The sequence below is a fragment of the Aethalodelphis obliquidens genome, unplaced genomic scaffold (genome assembly GCF_003676395.1).
Source record: "Aethalodelphis obliquidens isolate GAN/ISIS:26980383/991018 unplaced genomic scaffold, ASM367639v1 scaffold72, whole genome shotgun sequence".
Classification (NCBI taxonomy): Eukaryota; Metazoa; Chordata; class Mammalia; order Artiodactyla; family Delphinidae; genus Aethalodelphis; species Aethalodelphis obliquidens.
This window is the reverse complement of record NW_020838016.1, coordinates 3,933,226-3,949,920: the sequence shown is the minus strand read 5'-3', so window position 1 is coordinate 3,949,920 and position 16,695 is coordinate 3,933,226. Positions and strand designations below refer to the sequence as shown.

The following is a 16,695-nucleotide window of genomic DNA, read 5'->3' as shown; positions in this document are numbered from 1 at the left end:
GAATGGAAGAAAATATTTGCAAATCATTTATCTGATAAGGGTTTAATATCCAGAGTATACAAAGAACGCTTGTAACTCAACAACAACAAAAAAACTCTAATCAAAAAATGGGCAAAGGACTTGAATAGACATTTCTCCAAAGATATGCAAATAGCCAATAAGCCTAAGAAAAGATGCTCAACATCCCTAATCATTAGGGAAATATAAATGAAAACCACAATGGGATAATACATCACACCCATGAGGACTGGCTATTATCAAAATATACCAGAAAATAACAAGTGTTGATGAGTATGAAGAAATTGGAACCCTGTCCATTGCTAAGGAGAATGTAAAACAGTGCAGCCACTGTGGAAAACAGTGTGATGTTCCCCCAAAAAAGTAATCCTAAAATTACCATATTACTCAGTAATTCCACAACTAGGTGTATACCCAAAAGAATTGAAAACAGGGTTTCAAACAAATACTTGTACACCAATGTTCACTGTGACATTATTCATAATAGCAAAAAGGTGGAAACAACCCAAGTGTCCATCAACAGATAAATGATTAAACAAAATGCAGTTATACACATGCAATGGAATATTAAATAGACATGAAAAATTAAAATGAAGTTCTGATACATGCTACAATATGAATGGATCTTGAAAACATTATGCTAAGTAAAACAAGCCAGACACAAAGGAACGAATATTGTATGATTCTACTTATATGGCATATCTAGAATAGGTAAATTCACAGAGAGTAGATTAAGATTACCAAGGGTGGGAGGTAGGATGGAAATGAATTGTCTGTTTGGGATGATTTGAAATTTGGGGGGGAAAGTTAGTGGTAATGGGTTCACACATTGTGAATGTAATTGATGCCACTGCACTGTACCCTTAAAAATGGTTAAAATAATATCAAAAAAACAAACAACCCAATCAAAAAATGGGCAGAAGACCTAAACAGACATTTCTCCAAAGAAGACATACAGATGGCCAACAGGAACATGAAAAGATGCTCAACATCACTAATTATTAGAGAAATGCAAATCAAAACTACAATGAGGCAACATTTCACACCAGTCAGAATGGCCATCATCAAAAAGTCTACAAATAATAAATGCTGAAGAGGGTGTGGAGAAAAAGGAACCCTCTTGCACTGTTGGTGGGAATGTAAGTTGGTGCAGCCACTGTGGAAAACACTATGGAGGCTCCTAAGAAAACTAAAAATACAGCTACCATATGATCCAGCAACCCCACTCCTGGGTACATATACAGAAAATACAAAAACTCTAATTCGAAAAGATACGTGCACACCAATGTTCATAACAGCACCATTTACAATAGCCAAGATACGGAAGCAACCTAAGTGTCCATCGACGGATGGATAAAGAAGATATGGTGTATACACACACACACACACACACACACACACACACACACACAATGGAATATTACTCACCCATAAAAAAGAATGAAATATTGCCATCTGAAGCAATGTGGATGGACCTAGAGATTATCATACTGAGTGAAGTAAGTCAGACAGAGAAAGACTAATATTATATGTTATCACTTATATGTGGAATCTAAAAAATAATACAAATGAACTTATTTACGAAATAAAAAGATTCACAGACATAAAAAACAAACTTATGGTTACCAAAGAGGAAAGGCGAGGGGGTGAGGGATAAATTAGGAGTATGGGAATAACAGATACACACCACTATATATAAAATAAACAAAAAGGATTTATTGTATAGCACAGGGAACTATATTCAATATCTTGTAATAATCTATAATGGAAAAGAATCTGAAGAAGTTATATATGTACATATATATATATATATACACACACACACATGGCTGAATCACTTTGCTATACACCTGAAACTATATTGCAAATCAACCATAGTTTAGTAACAAAAAAAAAGGTCAAAATGGCAAATTTTATGTTATATATATTTTACCACAATAAAAAACACTTTTACAAACCTTTTTCTAAAGACAAGGAGAAACTGTCACAGCAGAAATAAAAGATGAGGCTAGGTCAAAAAGGGAGGGTGTATGCGTCCCACACAGGGATTCAAGGGAAACCTAAGAAGGAAAATAGTAAGGAGGGAAGCACTATCCAGAGACCCCAACCCCACCCAGAGCACAACCATGGAAGAGTCTCCACACCCTGGCTGTTACTCAAGTCTAACCATCTCACCAGAAAGCTGTGGGGTACAGACACAGCAAGATGCTGTTAACTTGTCATGGATCAGGGACTTCCCTGGTGGTGCACTGGTTAAGAATCTGCCTGCCAATGCAGGTGACACGGGTTCAAGCCCTGGTCCGGGAAAATCCCACATGCCACAGAGCAACTAAGCACTTGCGCCACAACTACTGAGCCCGCATGCCACAACTACTGAAGCCCACACGCCTAGAGCCCATGCTCCACAACAAGAGAAGCCACCAAAATGAGAAGCCCACGCACCATAACAAAGAGTAGCCCCTGCTCGCTGCAACTAGAGAAAGCCTGTGTGCAGCAACGAAGATCCAACGCAGCCAAATTAATTAATTATTTATTTTTAAAAGCGTACATAACTTGTCACGGACCAACTGTTCTCCTGGCACCATCAAAGGCACTAGAGAGAAAACTGTGAATAAGACACTAACACCCCTGGCCTCATGGGGCTCACAGTTTAGTGGGTGAGACATAATGTAACTAGGGGGACAGAAAGCAGGCCTCTGAAAAAGTAAAGACCTTAAAAGTTGAGGAGGAAAGTTATCTATAAACCCTTAAAAAATTAGAGAAGCATGAAAGAAGCATTTTCAGATGCTTATGTTAATTTTGAGAAATTAAGAGACAAAGGAGCTTTCGCAACTTCAGCTATTGATATTTGAGTTTCTTTCTCTAGCCACTGAAGGCTGTGTCTGAGGAAAAGGCAGAAGATGGGCACCTTGGGCCCAGGCAGCCCTGGCTCCCAACCACCCGCCAAGGTCTATGAGAGTGTCTCCCTCCTACCTGAAGCCACTTTAGGTTGGTTGCCAACAATTCCAACAGTCCTCCCATTCATTCTTGCAAAACCAACGATGATGTTCTTGGCATAACTGGGCATGATCTCAAAAAATTCTCGCTCATCAACAACCTGCAGGGATAAATTTACTCTTGAGCTCAAAACGATAAACAAGATCCAACTCCATTATAGAATGACAGACATTTACAGAATTACAGGCTGGATAGCTACTCCCTACCACAGGTTCTCCCAGGAAGCAGGACAACAGGCAGAGGCAGTACCTCCTCCCTGCTGGAAGGGAAAACACTCTCGTACACAAATGGGAGAGGATAAACCAGTACAGTCTTTTTTAAAGGTTCTATTTGAACTTGGCATATTTAATACATTTTTTTACCTTACTTTGAAATCATTTCAAACTTCCATAAAAATTTCCAGAATACAAAAAAATTTAAATATCCTTCACCCAGATTCCCCATTTATTAACGTTTTACCATGTAAGCTTCATAGTTCCCTCTCCCAACCTGCCTACCCTGCTTTTCTGTCTGTCTCTTAAGTATGTGTCTGTATATATATTCTCTAACTATATATATGTCCATACACACAACTTTTTTTCCTGAACTGTTTTGAGAATAAGTTACAGACACGACGCCTCTTTACCTCTAAGTACCTAAGTGTCTACCTAAGTACCTAAGTGTCTAAGAACAGGACATTCTCTTCTATAACTTCAGTGATATTATCAAAATCAGGAAATTAACATTAATATATTATTATCTATTATAAAACCTTATTCAAATTTCACCAGTTATTCCAATAACATCCCTTATAGCAACAAAAATCTGGTTCTAGAACCTGACCCAAGATCACTTGGTACTCTGAGTGGTCATGAGGTCTCTTTAGCCTGCCTTGATTCTTTCCCCTCAATATTTGTCTTTTATGTTCATAACATCTTTGAAGACTACAGGTCAGTTACTTTGTTATTTGGGTTTCATGCTTGTTCATGTTTAATTTCAGGTAAAGCATTTTTGGCAGAATATCACAGAAGTGACCCTCTCAAGTGCATCACATCAAAAGGCACATGATGTCAATTTGTCCATTAATGGTGGTGATATATGTCAGGTTTCTCCCCTGTAAAGTTACTATTTTTCCACTTGTAATTAATAAGTATTTTGTAGGGAAATATTCTGAAATTATGTAAAAATCCTATGCTTCATCAAGCTTTTACCTAGTAGGGTTAGTTAGCATTCATAGATGATCCTTGATTATTAACCCAATTTCTGCCATGATAACTGCCAAACAATTTTTCTAACTCCATTTTTCCTTCTCCATTTATTATTTGGTATTCTATTGTCAAAAATGTCTTTGCCTTTCCCATTTACTTATGGGAAATCCACAGTATGAAGGTATAGATTTTTGTTTTATTATGTGGGTTGTAATCTTTACCACCAACATTTATGTTCAAAGTGTCCCACATTTGACAGTGAGAGCTCATTCAAGGTGGATCCTATGCCCTTTTGATGCTTCTCCATCATTCTTTGAGCATTACCTTACATTCTGGAATTACCTTACTTTCAGGTTCATCTTGTATTTTATTCCTGCCCCAAGCCCTAGAATCAGCCATTTCTCCAAGGGACCCAGGTCCCCAAGGGTGGGGGGTAGAATAAATGGCTGCTTCTAAGAAGCTAGCCCAGAGCACAGAGCTAGGAGATCTACATACACATACACATACACACACACACACACACACACACACACACACACACACACACACACATTTCTGTAAGTAATATGAAAACCAGGAGTTCATACTGATAACTCCAATTCCAACTTCCAATTCAACTACAGGGTTCATTCTAGTATCCCCCTTTCCATACTATAACTCCTTTCTCCTATAGTGGACATCTAACTCCCATTATCCTCAAAACGTAGTTATTATTCAATCCTCAAATGTAAATGAAATGGTTTCAGAATTGCTAACCCATATGACAGCAAAAAAACAAAAACCTAATATTCAGTATTTCTTTATCACTATTTCTGTCATTAGACTAAAGGTATACAGTCAAAATACTGCGTTCAAAAGTTATTCATTTGAAACACAGTTTTATTTGTTTTTATTTCAAAGGTTTACCCCCACCCTGTCTTGATTTTATTTTTAGTATGTAAACATTAATATAGGTTAATAGTGTCACTCCCCATCCCTTCCACTCACGATGTTTTTGTTTTGGGGTTTTTTTTGCAGTGCTGCACAGCTTTCGGGATCTTAGTTCCCTAACCAGGGATCGAACCCGGGCCCACAGCAGTGAAAGTGCTGAGTCCTAACCACTGGACCACCAGGGAACTCCCTCACCCTGTTATTAATGTCATCACTTTCTGATTTATCCTTTGTGTGTGCACTGCAAAAATGAGTAGATACATTTATAGATTTTTAATTCCCCTTCCAACTTAGATGGAAAGTAACAAACTATAGATACTCTCTCACACTCTGAGTTTCTCTCTTGCACTCTGAGTTTCTTCACGTAACAATATATCCTGGAAATCACTCCATATCAGTTCATAGAGCTTTTCCTCACTCTTTTTCACTCCTGCATAGTACTCCATTGTGTGGACGTACCAAAGTTTATTCAACCAATCTCCTGTGTTGTGTACACTATTTTGACACATTCAGGTTGTTTAGAATACTTTCCAATTATAAATAACACTGTAACAGTAGGAACCTTGTGCATCTATAATTGTGTAAAGTGGGAAGTGTATCTTCAGGGTAAATTCCTAGAAGTGGGACTGCCGGGGCAAACTCTCAGATAGCTCTTACCATCAACACATGACAGTGTCTGCTTCCCCACAGACTTGCCATGGAAAGTATTTTCAAGTTTTGAATCACTGGCCAATCTGACAAAAGAGAAATAACTCAGTATAATTTTAAGTTGCATTTCTAGCATTATGAGTAAAGCTGAACATCTTTCAAATATGTTTAAGGTCCATTTTGTATCTTCTTTTGTGAGCTATCTATTCATGATTTTTGCCTGCTTTTCTATCAGTTTTAGTCTTTATTCCTTCAATTTTTAAAAAAGTTCTTTATGTATTAGGGATATTGGTCCTTTACTTGTGATATATGTTGCAAATATTTTCTCCCAGTTTGCTGGTTGTCTTTTTTGTTGTTGTTGTTGTTGTTGTTTTGGGGGGAGGCCATACCACGAAGCATGCAGGATCTTAGTTCCCCAACCAGGGATTGAACCTGTGCCCCCTGCAGTAGAAGTATGGAGTCCTAACCACTGGACCACCAGGGAATTCCTGGTTGTCATTCATTCATTCATTCATTCATTTATGGCTGTGCTGGGTCTTCGCTGCTGTGCGCGGGTTTTCTCTAGTTGCGGTGAGCAGGGGCTACTCTTTGTTGCGGTGCGTGGGCTTCTCACTGTGGTGGCTTCTCTTTGTTGCAGAGCACGGGCTCTAGGTGCTCAGGCTTCAATAATTGTGGCACGCGGGCTTCAGCAGTTGTGGCACGCAGACTCAGTAGTTGTGGCTCACAGGCTCTAGAGTGCAGGCTCAGTAGTCGTGATGCACGGGCTTAGCTGCTCCGTGGCATGTGGGATCTTCCTAGACCAGGGCTCAAACCTGTGTCCCTTGCGATGGCAGGTGGATTCTTAACCACAGTGCCACCAGGGAAGTCCCCCTGGGTGTCTTTTAACTTCATGTATTTTTTTGCTATGCAGAGTGGAATTTTTAAATGTTTATATAGTCATATTTATCAATTTTTTAACTGAAACTGAATTCTAAATCATAGTTCAAAATCCTTTACCTTCTCCTAAAGTTAGAGAAATTCATCTATGCTTTCTTTAAATATTTCACTTATTATATTTAGTTCTCTGATCTATTATTAGTTTATTTTTGCATATGGTATAAACTACAAATAAAATTTTATATTTTCCTAACCAGCTATCCAGGTGTCTAGCACCATTTCTTTATTTATTTATTTTGCAGGGCGGGGAGCCACACTGCACAGCTTGTGGGATCTTAGTTCCCTAACCAGGGATTGAACCCGGGCCCTCAGCAGTGAGAGAGCAGAGTCCTAACCACTGGACTGCCAGGCAATTCCTTAGCACCATTTATTGAAGAGCTAATCTTTGCCCATGGAATTTGACATAATACCTTTATCATATGTACCAGAATTCTATATGTACTTGAATCAACTTCTAGCTTTTCTATTCTATTCCACTGATCTATTTATGTGCCAGGACTACACTGTTTTAACTACAGCATGCTTTAATAAAGGATATGGCCATAGCTTTTCTTCTGATGGTCTTATATTAACTCAATATCCAGGAACAAGGGATGTCTCTGCATCTGTTCAAGTCTGTTTTCATGTTTTTCAGAAGTTTTAAAATTTGCCCCATAAGTTTATTACTAAATATTTTATCTTTATTGCTATGCAAAATGAGTTTTTACATTACCACAATATAATTGGTTACTGTTTGTGTATATGAAGACTATTCCTAGGTTAATTTTATATCCTGTTCCCTATTTATTGTTTCAGTTTTATCACGCATTCCCTAGGATTTTTAGCATATTATGTCATACAAAAGCATAGGTCAACTTTTGCAAAGCTTTTTGCCTCTAACTGATCTTCTTCTTTATCTAATTGTATTGGCTAATACCTCCAGTACAATGTTAAATAATAGTGGAGATAGAGAGCATCCTTGCCTTGTCCCAGATCTTAGTGTAAGTATTTCCATATTAAGATGCTTGGTTTTGAAAAAGTGCATATTAAACTATCATGTTAAGTATTCATCAATTCCTACTTTCTTGAGTGTTCCTATTAGAAATGGGTGTTGAACTTTCTTAAAGCCTTTTCTCAGCATTGTATGAAAACAACCATATAATCTTTCTCTGGTCTATCTATTAATGCAGTACATTATAGATTTTCTAGAACCAACCTTGCATTCCTATAATAAATCCCACTTGCTTATGGTATATAATTTTAACATGGTGTTGGAGTCTGTTAGCTAACATTTATTTGGTATTGTTGCATCAATATTGGTAAATGATGCCAATCTGAAATCTTTTTCAGTTCTATATCAGGTTCAGGTATATCAATGTCATACTTGTTTCATAAAAAGAATTTGTACAGGGTGTGTGTGTGTGTGTTTACTATCTATGATCTGAAATAATTTATGTAGCACTGTGATTCTTTGGTCTTGGAAGGTTTCATAGAATTCCCACATGAAACTATCTGGGTCTAGTGCTATTTTTGTGAAATAACCACTATGTAATTTGGTCCACTTAGGCTTTCTACCTCTAATGGGGTCAATTTTGGGTAAAATGTATTTTCCAAATAAAATGTCCAGTTCATCTAACCTCTTATGATTTTTAAATTTCTTCTATCTCTATCATTTCTCCTTTCCACTTTTTACTTGTGCCTTTTTTTTAAGTTAGCTAGTAGTTACTCTATTCCATTAGTTACAGCTATTTTTCTATTTCCCAAGTCATAAAATTTCTGCTTTTATCCTTATTAAATCCTGTCTTGTTATTCTTTAGAATATTTTTTCCCCATCTTTTTGAATGGAGAATTTAGTTTCTTTTCCTTCTTTCATTTTTCACTAAGCAATTAAGGCTATAAATTTTCCTCCTCTCATAGACAGTATTCCATAGATTTTGATATGTAGTGTTTTCATTATCTTTATTCTCTTAGAATTCTGTCATTTGGCTTATATTTTCTCCTTTTATTCAAGAATTAACAGATTTATTTTAAATGAGACAGTGCTTTTATTGTTGTAGCTATAAATTTCTAGTCTTAATCATTGTGTTTTGTAATATTTTTGCTTTATGGACTGCTAGGATGCTTTCTTTCTGACCAAATATGTGATCAACTTTTGTGAATGTTCCATGTGCACTTGAGAATAAGATTCACTGCCTATTACCAGGCTGTAAAGTCTGAAATAGATCTTTAATATCTATCTGTGACGTTATTGAGGTCTTCTATATCTTACTTATTTTCGTCCATTTGACCTACTTTGTACTAATTATGGTACATTTAAATCTATTATTATTTGTTTCTACCTATGTCTCCTTGGACATCCTATAGTTTCTCCTTTTTAAAGATGGTAGTTTTATCATTTAGGGCATAGATCTTTTACATCATCACTGTGAATTATGGCTTTTAGCATTTAAAAATGTCTTTCCTTGTCACAGTAAATACTTGAATTTCACATCACCCAATATTAGGCTCACACACACGGCATTGTTTCTGTTCTCCTGACATACCTTTCCCCATCCCTTACGTTTAACTTTTCAGAATCACTTTGTCTCTTGTACACCACATATAGTTGGTCTTGCTTTATGAGGGAAATTGAACATCCTTTTCTTTTAATAAATGAGATAAACAAGTTTAATAAATGTTTGGCCATTCATATTTATTGGTATTTCAGATGTTTTTTATTCTTGTAATTATTCTGTGTACCATGTTATATTTACTGTTTAAGTAATATGTTTTATGTTGCTGTTTATAAAGATTTATATTTTTGGTCTAGTGGTTACCTTTGTAATTATACCTTTTTAATGCCCTTAGTCTGTTTCCTCATCTAATGTCTTATTAACTGGGTTGTCTACTATTAATATCTGTTGAGTCACAACAATCAGTATACTTATTCTGCTATACTCTTTCACTCTTCCTTCTCTTCCATCTTTCAGTGGCATTTTTTCCTGCAACTGAAACATAGCATTTATACATTGTTCTCTACCCTCATTCCCAACCTTATTCTAGTCTTATAATTAAATAAGCACCATCAATCCTTTTCCTAAAATTTGTCCAGTAATCTCTTGGTTGGATGAAACTCATCCTCTAGAAGCTTCCTCAAGAAGAGTCTGGGAACACAGAATTCCCTCAGTTTTAGCTGGTTTTCTTTAGTCTTAATACATGAACATCAGCTTGGCCAGATATAAAATCTTCAGTCTTTCCTGGAGTCTCCAGGAAGTGCTTCTCTATTGTTGCCTTGCTTTGTTGTTGCTTTTGAAAAGTCTGATGCTACTCTAATTCTCCCATCTTTGTAAGTTATTTAATCTTTTTGCCCCAAAGTCTTGAGGATTTTTCTTTTCAAAATCTAGTAGTGGGACTTCCCTGGTGGTCCAGTGGGTAAGACTCCACGCTACCAATGCAGGGGGCCTGGGTTCGATCCCTGGTTGGAGAACAAGATCCTGCATGCACGCTGCAACTAAGAGTCCACATGCCACAACTAAGAAGCCCACAAGCCGCAACTAGGAGTCCACATGCCACAACTAAGAAGTCTGCATGCCGCAACTAAAGGTCTCACATGCCACAACAAAGATCCCACATGCCACAACTAAGACCCAGTGCAGCCAAAAAAAAAAAAAAAAAATCTAGTAGTTATATGTGGATATTTACTCGAGTTTGATCATTCTTGGTTAATTTTCCCATACACTCAGTGAGCTCTTTCATTATGTAGCTCTGGGTCTTTTTCTGGGATGTCTTCTTGGATTACAGTTTTAAACATTAATTCTCTTCCTGTTTGTCCTTCGTCAGACACTCCAGTTATATGTATGTTCAGTCTTCTTTGCCTATCTTCCATTTTAGTCACTTTTTTCTGATTTTTTTACCTTTTTCTTTATGCTTTTGGTTGTTTTCCCACTTTTCTTCAACATTCCTTATTAAATTTCATTCAAATACAATCTCCTTAGAGCACTTTATAATTCTGTCTTCACTTCTCATATATGATTTTGTCCCCCACCATTTTAATTCAGTCACCTCTAACTTTACTTCTTCCTATTTTATGTCCATTCTGTCATTAGTTTCTGAATTTGATTTTCATAACTCAGGTGATGATTTGAGGCTACTGAACTCTACTGCAGTGTGATCATCTGCTGAATGACTAACTTTTACAATGAAGGGCGTTTTGTCTATTGAAGTTTTTTGTTCTCATTTTTGGTTTTCTTATCTTAGTAGCTCTGTATAGATAAACTACTTGTATCTGCATTTTGTGGACAGGGTTGACAGTCTGGGATGGTGAACAAGATTCCCAGTTCAAGAGCGCCCTCTTCTGTCAGTATAACAAAGTGCCACTTAGTTAATGGGTGTCTTGATATTAGAAGAGGGTGGTAGGGAAAGGGGTAGTATGACCTTCAGTGTTTTTTTTTTTATCTTGTAGACACATAAATTTACCTTTCTTCATTTTTCCTTCACTTCACAATTTCCAAAGGTGCTTCTCTCTTCTTTTTTAATCTTTCTTCCCTAGAAGGAATGCCCTTCCATGCTTTCTTGATTCTTGTGTATGTTTAAGTCCCTCCTCTTAAGTAACTCTTCTGACCTAACAGGACTCTTTTCCAGTATTTTCACTCTTATAGTGAACTTTCTCTCCCTGAGTGGTTTCTTCTAAATTCCCTTCTCTTTCTTCTGAGCAGTGTCTCAACACTTCTTCCAGCTCTCCACAGAGACTTGTTGCCAAAATTCAAGAAACAGTCCTACTAGAAAGTGGTGCTTAGGGACTTCCATGGTGGTCCAGTGGTTAAGACTCTGAGCTTCCAATGCAGGGGGCCTGGGCTCGATCCCTGGTCAGGGAACTAGATCCCTCATGCATGCCACAACTAAGAAGTCTGCATGCTGCAACTAAGAGCCCACATGCCATGACTAAAGATCCCGCGTGCCACAACTAAGACCCAGCACAGCCAAAAATAAATAATTTTTTTTAAAAAGTGGTATTTATTGTTCTACTTATTGTTATATGAAGTTTGTAGTTTCCTGTCTTACAATTATGATAAAGGAATGGAAATGGTAGTTTTATTTTTTCTTCTTATTGGCCTACATATAGTTTTTCAAGTATGTGTAGAGTTTTGTATTCAGGAGACTTTGACTACCCAGAAATACCACCTTCCCCCTCTTTTTTTCTTTTAAACAATTTTAAGAATTCATGCCACTGACAAAATTCCATTACTAAGTTCTGATCCAATGGATATAGTCACAAAAACATACTAATACACACAGATGTTTACTGCAGCACTGCTATAACAACAAAAACTGTAAACGATCTAAATGTCCATCAGCACGGTACTGTTTAAATAATGTTCCATCCATACAATGGAGTACTATACAGTCATTATAATGAATAAGGTAGACCTGTATGCCATGACAGGGAAAGAAAGTGAAAAAAGAGTAAGATGTGGAAGTGTCTATAATACAATCTTTTTTCAGTTAAAAGTAAATATATTGATATATACTTGACATATAAATTTTTTTCTGGAAAGATACACAAGAAACTTAATAGTGCTTACCTCTGGGAAAGACTGATAAGAAGGAGAGAGAAAATATTTGCATTTCATTTTACATGTTTCTATACTTAAGTTTTTTCGTTTGTACATATTATTTGTTTTTATTTAAAAAGGATTTAGAGAGTGTAGCAGAGACTCCTAAGTATCCACCAAAAATCCAGCTTCTGTTTCTACCACTGTAGAAGAAACGATGGGCAAACGGCTATCATATTTCCTAACCTCCCCTACAGTTAGATGTGGCTATTTGACTATGTTTTCTACAATGGACTTAAATACAGTATTAAAAATGAAACAGAATATATTTATTAAACTTCTAGCTCAAAAGTTCGAGAAGGAAAAAAGATGATTAACTGAAAGAAAGCACAAAAGGAATTAATCAATAAAAAAGCAGAAAATACATAGCTTTAAAAAGAAACAAACATTAAACAAAAAGTTGATTCTCTGAAACACATCAATAAAATATTTCAACTACTAGGTAACTATCAAGAAAATATAAAACAAGAAATGTCAGAGAAAACCACTGAAACAGATTTTGCTAATCTTCTAAGACTATATACCCTGCATAATCCTATGCAGGTAAAATTAAAAATCTGGAATAGGTAATTCATAGAAAAAATATATATAGTCTACCAAAACTGGCTCAGTAGTTGTGGCACACAGGCTTAGCTGCTCCATGGCACGTGGGATCTTCCTGGACCAGGGATCGAACCCATGTCGCCTGACCTGGCAGGCAGACCCTTAACCACAGCGCCACCAGGAAAATCCCACCAGATCTTTAAAGAGCAGATAATCCCAATGCTATTTCAACTGTTCCAAAGCATAGAAAACGTGCAAATTCTCATTATGGCACTTCATGAACTGAACTATGTATCCCCACCGCCAAAATTCATACATTGAAGCCTAACCCCCAATGTGATTATGTTTGGAGACAGGGCCTTTAAGGAGATAAAGTAAATGAGGTCATAAAGGTTGGGGCCCTAATTTGAAAGGACTGGTGTTCTTTTAAGAGGAAAAGACATCAGAGATCTCTCTTTCTTGTGCACAGAGAAGAAAGGCCACATCGGGACACAGTGAGCAGGCAGCCATCTGCAAACCAGAAGAGAGGGCTCAACAGAAACCAACTCTGCTGGCACCTCAATCCTGGACTTCTAGCCTCCAGAACCGTGAGAAAATTAATTTTTGTTTAAGCAATTCAGTCTGTGGTATTTTGTTATGGCAGCCCTAGCAAACTAATAAATGATGCAAGAGCACTGACACCAAAATCTGATTTTAAAATACACCACCTCCCTAAAGAAGGGATAGTCAGAGAGTTTAGGATAGACATGTAAATACTGCTATACTTAAAATGGATAACCAACAAGGCCCTACTGTATAGCACAGGGAACTCTGCTCAATGTTATGTGGCAGCCTGGATGGGAGGGGAGTTTGGGGGAGAATGGATACATGCATATGTATGGCTGAGTCCCTTTGCTGTGCACCTGAAACTATCAAAACATTGTTAATCGGCTATACACCAATATAAAATAAAAAGTTTAAAATAAATAAAATACCCCCAAAATCAGCTAACATTCCATGATATTGAGGTAAACATTCAAAATAAAACATTTATAAAATATAACAAGTATTACGATATATTTACAAATAGAATTAAGAAAAATCAATGTGATTACCTCTATAAATGCTTAAAGGGCACTTAACAATATTCAATACCCACCCCTGATTTACAAAGAAAACAAGTAGGCAACAACAAAAATTAAAATAGAAACCAGTGTGGGATAGGGAGGGTGGAAGGGAGATGCAAGAGGCAGGAGATATGGGGATATCTGTATACATATAGCTGATTCACTTTGTTATACAGCAGAAACCAACACAACATTGTAAAGCAATTATACTCCAGTAAAGATGTTAAAAAAAACCAGGAAGCAGTGGTAGCTTTCTTAACATGAGAAAAAGATATAAAATTAGGAAACACTAATGACAGTCTCTCTAAAGTCAGGAACAAAACAAAGATGCCCACTATGACAACCACTGCTTATCACTGCATTTGATAAAATATGGAGGTACATCAATGCAACTGAACAAGAGAAAGAAATGATATAACATAACTGGAAAGGAAAAGACAAAACTATTTGTATGTAGGCAATATACTAATATACTTGAAAAAGCCAAAAGAATTAACAGTGAAAAACTATAACAAATAATAAGAGAACTTAATAGGTAATTGGATATAAAATTGATAAACAGAATCAAAAGCTTTCATATATACTTAAAAAACAACAGAAGATAGAAAAGACCCCATCTACAATAAAAAGATACTTAGGAATAAACAAGGAAATCTTTAAAACAGTCAAGGAGAAAAAAGTACACTTTAACAAATAAAAATGCAAACTGTGTTTTTAGATTGTTTCAGATTCATAAGGATGTCAATTTTCCCTAGTTAGTGCATAAATTTAATGGGATCCCAATAAAAACAACAAAAGGATGCCCTACTTCCACCACCCCCCCCCCGCTTTCACCCTAAAACAAGACAAACTGATTTCTAAATTTCATATGGAAAAATAAACAAGACTAGGCAAGAAAACTCCAAGAAAAGAATAATCAAGAGGAACTATCTCTACCAGATGTGAAAGCGTACTATCAACTGAATAATTAAGGCAGTATGGTATTGGTCAAGTGTTGGTGACAATGTTAAGGCACCAGAACTCTCAAATGCTGCTGGTGGGAGTGCAAACTGACACAGCCTTTGAAGAACCCTTGGGCAGGGTCCACTAAGGCTCCATGTATGCCTGGCTATGAGGCGGTACTTCCACTCCTCACTACAGATTCAACAGAAACGTGGAAGTTTGTTTGTTTATTTACCAAAATCACATAACAGAATGATATCAGAACTATCTGTAATAATTTCAAACTAGAAACTACCCAAATGCCCACCAACAGTAGATAAACTGTGGTTTGTTCATACAAAAGATTACGGAGAGCAGAGGGCAGACAGCAGAAGCAAGAAGAACTACAATCCTGCAGCCTGTGGAACAAAAACCACATTCACAGAAAGACACACAAAATTAAAAGGCAGAGGGCTATGTACCAGATGAAGGAACAAGATAAAACCCCAGAAAAACAACTAAATGAAGTGGAGATAGGCAATCTTCCAGAAAACAAATTCAGAATAACGATAGTGAAGATGATCCAAGACCTCGGAAAAAGAATGGCGGCAAAGATCGAGAAAATGCAAGAAATGTTTAACAAAGACCTAGAAGAATTAAAGAACAGACACCTAGAAGAATTAAAGAACAAACAAACAGAGATGAACAACACAATAACTGAAATGAAAAATACACTAGAAGGAATCAATACAAGAATAATTAAGGAAGAAGAATGGATAAGACACCTGGAAGGCAGAATAGTGGAATTCACTGCCACGGAACAGAATAAAGAAAAAAGAATGAAACGATATGAAGACAGCCTAAGAGACCTCTGGGAAAACAATAAACACAACAACATTCTCATTATAGGGGTCCCAGAAGGAGAAGACAGAGAGAAAGTACCCAAGAAAATATTTGAAGAGATTATAGTCAAAAACTTCCCTAACATGGAAAAGGAAATAGCCACCCAAGTCAATGAAGCACAGAGAGTCCCAGGCAGGATAAACCCAAGGAGAATCACGCCGAGACACACAGTAATCAAATTGACAAAAATTGAAGACAAAGAAAAATTATTGAAAGCAACAAGGGGAAAACGACAAATAACATACAAGGGACTCCCATAACATTAACAGCTGATTTCTCAGCAGAAGCCCTACAAGCCAGAAAGGAGTGGCATGATATATTTAAAGTGATGAAAGGGAAGAACCTACAACCAAGATTACTCTACCCAGCAAGGATCTCATTCAGATTCGATGGAGAAATCAAAAGCTTTACAGACAAGCAAAAGCTAAGAGAATTCAGCACCATCAAACCTGATCTACAACAAATGCCGAAGGAACTTCTTTCAGTGTGAAACACAAGAGAAGAAATGGACCTACGAAAACAAACTCATAGGTCTTCCCTGATGGCGGAGTGAAGATACCACATGCCACGGAGCAACTAGGCCCATGTCCCACAACTACTGAGTCTGCGCTCTAGAGCCCACAAGTCACAACTACTGAGCCCACGTGCCACAAGTACTGAAGTCCAAGTGCCTAGAGGCCCTGCTCCACAACAAGAGAAGCCACAACAATGAGAAGCCCATGCACCGCAACAAAGAGTAGCCCCCGCTCACAACTAGAGAAAGCCTGCACACAGCAACGAAGACCTACCACAGCCAAAAATAAATAAATTTATTTTAAAAGAAAAAATAAACTCATAACAATTAAGAAAATGGGAATAGGAACATACATATTGATAATTACCTTAAACGTGAATGGATTAAATACTCCAACCAAAAGACACAGGCTTGCTGAATGG

The 16,695-nt window shown here is 36.9% G+C and overlaps 1 protein-coding gene and 1 non-coding gene across 2 annotated transcripts in view; both read right to left on the bottom strand.

Annotated features, from left to right (window-relative positions):
- PCCB (propionyl-CoA carboxylase subunit beta) overlaps positions 1-16,695 on the bottom strand; it is a 90,331-nt gene that overhangs the window by 26,106 nt on the left and 47,530 nt on the right. The window contains exon 10 of the mRNA XM_027091621.1: positions 2,992-3,115. Coding sequence (XP_026947422.1) covers positions 2,992-3,115 — 124 coding nt within the window. The remainder of the gene's footprint in view (positions 1-2,991; positions 3,116-16,695) is intronic.
- Positions 5,245-5,317, bottom strand: TRNAE-UUC (transfer RNA glutamic acid (anticodon UUC)). The gene has a single exon. It is a non-coding gene; the product is annotated as a tRNA-Glu (tRNA).